The sequence below is a fragment of the Corvus brachyrhynchos genome, unplaced genomic scaffold, assembly GCF_000691975.1.
Source record: "Corvus brachyrhynchos isolate BGI_N302 unplaced genomic scaffold, ASM69197v1 scaffold10, whole genome shotgun sequence".
Taxonomy (NCBI): Eukaryota; Metazoa; Chordata; class Aves; order Passeriformes; family Corvidae; genus Corvus; species Corvus brachyrhynchos.
Window position 1 is genome coordinate 6,108,725 of NW_008236180.1, and position 6,000 is coordinate 6,114,724.

The window sequence follows — 6,000 nt, forward strand, 5'->3', positions numbered from 1 at the left end:
AACAAGGGGTCCTTCCCTGCTTGCAGTGAAAACGTTGGCATTTCGATTTCAGACTGGCTGCTGATGTCAGTGGAAGTTAAATTTTTGCACTTTACTTAATTGAATATTTTCTGTTTAAGCAGAAAATATACAGTACTTACACACATATATGCAACCATATACACATGTCTAAGCTTGAAGAGGTTTCATAATGTTGCACCAGGTAAGGCTGTCAACCATCATCACAGAGCAGTAAAAAGTGATAAATAAGAGGACCCTGCTGAAATACCATCTGGCAGGTAGGATGATGCCTCCCTTGAAGTTTCAGCAGAGCAGCATCTGCAGACACACACACATAGCCCAAGGGTCAGGGAACAGGACAGGCTCACACATTCCTGCCAGCGTGACCTCATTGGCATTTCACTGATGCCATTTTTCCTAAGACCCAAACTGAGCACATTAGGAATGACTGCAACTTGTTTAGCTAATAACGAGGAAACAGAGCTCAGCACAGAGCTATTCTTGGATCATGCTGCTCTTCAAACATTAGTATTTCTACCTATGTTGTTGATTAAAACTTTTTGTAAGGGAAGGCCAGACTTATCAGAAGGTGCTGTCTTTATCCACGCCAGCAGGTATTAATCCTTCCCATGTGCAGTGCATGGTGTGTGTTGTGCAGCTCCTACACTTCTCAACAGCCTATGCGTGATGTCTTCGCTGTTTTTTGTAGTCAGAGGGAGCATCCACAGGCATCTTATCTGGGAAGAGCTTTGGGGAATGCTGAAGGGATCCAATGATGTCCTGGCTGTGTGTAATGACTGCAGAAACACTCACTGGCCTCAAAACTGAAAAAGGAAGCGAATGCTCCAATGAAGATAAAGCCATGTTCTTTGGAGGCAAGGAAGGAAACACAATTTGATACTTGCTGTGGGTATCTTGAGGCTTCCAGCTCTCCCAGCACATGGAGGGAAGACAGGATAGTGGATATTTACAGTCTGATTTCTTGGAGTCTTTAGACAAGATCCTTGGCTGACCCAATCTGCAGGGTGGCTTTCACTTGAGTGGAGCTGTCCTGAATTGAGGATCTGTCCCACTCGGTGTGTTTATCACTTAATACCTTATATAGCTTAATTTCCTTATAAAAGGAAAATTTCTCCTGCAGTTTTCCTGCCAAACAACTCAGTCAAAGGGAAGATTTCCTTTCCTTCTGTTACCAGAAAATTCACTCCTCCTGAGATCTCTCCTGCACTCCCTGCTTTCACAGAGGCTCACTTGACTGACCCAGGCAGTGAAACACTGCCCTTGATTCACAGCAAACAGGGGCTTTTCTGGCTCAGGAAGGGCAGGGCTGCCCAGCCCAGGCCTGTTCCCTCTTACAGAGCTCAAAGAGCCAAGGAGATGCAGGAGGTGGAGGTCAGGCTCGGGTGCTGGGAATCCCTTCAGCATGTGAGGCTTTTTGAAAGCTCATGGTGCGCTGGGCTGAGCTGGGAAACCCAGAACCAGTGCCATACGCTGGAGGTGAGAGTATTCAGGACTCCTACATGGAGAGAGATGGGAAACAACAGATCCCAGTACTTCCAGGCAGAGAAGGCATGAAAGAAGTGCAGGCACCTGGCAATCCCTGCAGCTGTAAGGGTGACAAACATGGTGTGCTTTGGCCTCCCCCTTACCTTCACCACGGTGACCATGCCCTCGTTGGTGATGGGGTCTGTCCGGATGGTGAAGTGGCCAGAGGGGTCCCCGCTGATGATGCGGTAGATGGCATTCCAGTTGGGAGAGTGGGGCTGGTCCCGGTCCATCACTGTCAGATTTGCCACCACAACCTCCACTCTGTTCTCAGGCACTTCTCCTGAATACTGCAAAAGAAAGACAGCAGTGGTCACAGTGGGAGCTTTCTGTCCATCCTCACACCTCCCTCCCCTCTCCCTTCCATCACCACGCCCACTGGGAAACCAGTCCCATTAACGGGACCATGCAGTTATTTGTAATGAGCAACACATCTCTCTCTAAATCTGATTTTCCTATTTTTCTCCTTTGAGTATTTTCCCAAAGCCTAACTTCACCTCTCAGCCCAAAGGAGAACAAACCCACTATCACACGGCTGCTGCACAAGATTCAGCAAATGCTCCAAGGAAACCAACAAAAACCATTCCTGGTATTCTTGCTCAGTTACATCAACCAGAGAGTTAATTGTCAACAGCATGGGAAAATGGCAGAATAAAATGTCTAAATTTTTTAGGATGACTATCTCCATTTATCCCAAGGTATTTTGCCTCACTCAGATTTCAGTGATGCCATTTTATTGCTTCTTCAGTGATTTTACTTCATTTTATTTCTTTCTTGCCCTTGATTTGATTCTGTCTCATTATTTGAAGTGTTTCTTGTGATTTTGCCACAGCCTTTCCTGGCGCTTAATTCTCTCACTTAGCACTGATTTCCATGGAGCATGTCCCATTCAGGCACATCCTGACACATTAACTGCATTCTTTTCTGCTTTCCAGTCCCTGATTTATCACATGGCTGATCAGGGATCCTGGCCTGTGAATACTTCCAGTGTTCGGGGCTCAAAAGCTGCCAGTAAGACACATTCCCAAATTTTCAACTGTCCTCATGTCTCAGCATTGCCTATTAGCAGCACTCGCAAATCAACACTCTGAGTGACATATGGCAAATTAAACACTGGGGAAATGCCGGGAGCGGCTGGCTCGGTGTCTGCAACTGAAATCCTGGCCCCAAACTGCAGGAGCAGAGCACTTCTAAAATCTGGCCTTTGGTGTGCACAAATGCCAGGTTGTGTAAATGATAATAAATCACGCCTTTGTTAGCACAAGAGTCCGTTTCCCCTCCTAACCCATCCCCATCCTTTGGCATCTCTCCGTTATGGATGCTTATATTTAGGATATATTATTCCACCGCTGACAGCAAAAATATTCAGTCTGCCTTATGCTAATGTAAACTTAAATTTGCCCTTTAGTGGTATCCTGAATGGCATCTTGCCCTCTTTTCTGCTATGCACCTGTCCTAAACAAGTTTTCATTAGTGAATGCAGATGGCATCTCTTTCCAGCCATGCCGAGTGGTGGGGAAGAACAGTGGGAAGCTGCAGGATAATTCTTATTCCACTACATGCTGCAGCTCTTCTTTGCTCTTTATTTCCCCTGATTTCACTTTTTCTTTACCCATTCTCTTGCCCAATTTGTAGTCTCTGCAGCACACAGCTTAAGCAAGGGAAATATATGGAAATTTATCAAAAGCCTCTTGAAAAATCCATTAGATTATGTCATATGTACACTCTACTATCACCCTTGTCTGAACTGAAGGAGATTAGTTAAACAGGATCATCTCTTCCTAAATCCACACTAGTTATTGCCCATTACATTAAATTAATGTTGTATGGCACAGCAGCAGTGACAAGCTCATGAGCCCCCAGCCTCTTTTAGGCTGCACTGCCGACAACAAGGTATCATATTGTAATTCCAAAGGAGTTAAACACTCCCTGAAACCATCTTGGATCTTCAACTCAGGACCACAGGTTTTTTCTGTCACTCCCAGGCTTATGCCCTGCAGAACCAAATAGAATTATGTCATCAAGAACAAACCATCAGCTGTATTTAACCCATTTAAGAGGGCCAGTCCTATATGATCCCTGAACACCTTTAGCAGGTCATAACCCAGGGACTGCCAACGAATTTGGGTTACATGGAGGTCCCACGTAATGGATTTTACATCAGCTCTTCCAACAGCCATCACATCTGTTTTCAGCCCACAATGACAGAGCTTACACATTTTAAAATATGAGGTTATGTTAACAATTATAAATACACAAGCACATGCCAATATAAAGCCTGGAGGAAGACCACAGCAGCCTATAAAGCTTTTCCATTGGAGTAAATACCACAATGCTCAGCACATCCTGGGCAATCCAGGAGTTCATCCACTTGTTGTTGACCTCTGTTAGGTCCAGTTAGGAAATTATCAGTCCTAAGCAGCACTGAGAGTGGCTATTGCCTATTGCGCTTATAAAGCAAAATGTTTTTCTGATGAGAACAGAGCACCTTCACTGGAATCAAAGGAGCCATCCAAAGCTATTCAGGGTAAGAAACATATCTTGGAGAGATGTGCCATGAAGAAAAGAATAATTTTCATCAGCTACAGATCATCAGCTACTGGGAATTCAAACTGCAGTCTGCCTTTCCTCCCTCTCACACTCCCCCACTATCATTATTATAGGTAAATGCTGTAATGTGTATTGTCCACAATTGTCTTTACCTTTAATAAAATTAAGTAATGACATTAAATTACACCTGCTAAAGGAAGGATGGCAGCTCAAAGCTACCCACACTTCTTTAATGTCATTCCCTCCCCACCCTGGAGTAATTCAGGATAATGAACATCTTTCACTATGCCGCTTTCCAGCATTCCCTCTGCTCTAAGTTCTCTTTCATAAGATTACAATTGATTTTCAAATAAAGAGAAGCATATCTATTCAAACAATGTAAAACAATGGGCAACAGAGGAGCTGCTGGAGTAAACACAAGATTGATAAAGCAGTGCTTGACCTATACCTGTAGCATTTACTCATATTCCCCTGTATTTCATTTAGCTTCACTTTCAACTGTTGCATTTGAAGTTCTTTATTTCCAGAGTGCTTTTTTAAAGACCATTCACAAGGATTTCTATGGCTGATTGTTACACACTTTGCTTCCCTTCTCAGATAAGGATTCCTTCTGAAACTGGCATGTTCTTAAATCCTTAAATTCTGTAGGGTCTTTTTTTCTTCCCCTCCCATAAAAGCCTGTGCTGGCAAAACTCCTTCTCCCACTCCTCTGGAGCTGGCCTCTCTGAAATCATGCCTTGCTGAAAAGGAAATAATTCATTCTGATTTTTGGGCTGGTACTAAAATTGGTTAATCCCAGAATTTGTCTTTCATCTCATTTGGACCTGACAGCACATAAACACACAGACAAATATAATTCAGGAGAAGAAAGGGGTTGATGTAGGGGACAAATGATAAATTCAGACCATGACTTGACTTTGTGCAATAAATCTGGAGTCTGGGCAGTGAAGCCATGCACATCTGAGTAAAACCAATTAGCTACTGCAGCCACTCCTAGGGAGGTGTGGGATTGAGACAGATGAACACAAAGATAATTATTCAGGCTTCCTTCTAAAGGGAGCTCCTTTTTTCCAATGTTCTTACTTTTTTCCCTGGCTGGTTTTGCTAAAAAGCTGTGAAGGCAGAGACTTGTTCGCATGAATGTCTGCAGGAAAGATCTTTCTGTTGTCTCCAAGATTTGCTAATGATGACACAATATTTGTTCCAGGCAGCAGTGGTTTATGAAGGCTGAATTGCCTGGAGAAATAGTGTTTCATGACCTATAGCTATGGATTAACACAGAAGAATAAGGGCATTTCAGTCCTCTTATTAGACTCTGAGCCCTTCCCCTGACAGCTATGGCTGCTGCAAAGTGCTGAATCTTCTCTCTGGGTCCCTTAGGCTGGGAGAAACCGAAATGAGAGTGAGTGCATGTGGTGGTGGGGAGTCCCATCCCTCCCCAGTTCCTGCTGCCAGTCTGCACTCAGGGGGCTCCACTGGCCCACGCAAGCTGTGGGAGCAGGCACCCAGCCTGAATAAAACCTGCAGCTCCTCACGCTTCAGGGCATCCACCCAACCCCTGCTGGCATCCCAGGCAAGGGTTTACCTTTCCTGCATGATATCTAACAAAGATGCTTGAAAAGCAGGGAAATTAATAAACAACTGCGGTCTGGTTGCAGAAATCTGTGTAAAATGGAGGAAGAAAAAAAAAAGATGAAAATCTCCTAATAAATCATTAATTGTGATGTGCTTGCCCAACTGCAGCACGGAAACAAGCAAATGCCATCCTAATTGATTGCTTCTTATTCCATCTTTATAGGCCTGCATTTTTTATTGTGGGGGTTGAATAAGCCCAGAGGTGTAAAAAAACGCTAGATTGTACTCTGCGTATCTGCCAACTTGATATTTAGATCAATAACGCTCTTC

The 6,000-nt window shown here is 44.0% G+C and overlaps 1 protein-coding gene across 2 annotated transcripts in view; it reads right to left on the minus strand.

Annotated features, from left to right (window-relative positions):
* The window catches only part of CDH4 (cadherin 4), a 424,478-nt gene that overhangs the window by 25,694 nt on the left and 392,784 nt on the right, over positions 1–6,000 (minus strand). For both annotated transcript variants that reach the window (XM_017734475.1, XM_017734483.1), the window contains one exon: positions 1,650–1,835. In XM_017734475.1, the coding sequence (XP_017589964.1) occupies positions 1,650–1,835 (186 nt within the window). The remainder of the gene's footprint in view (positions 1–1,649; positions 1,836–6,000) is intronic.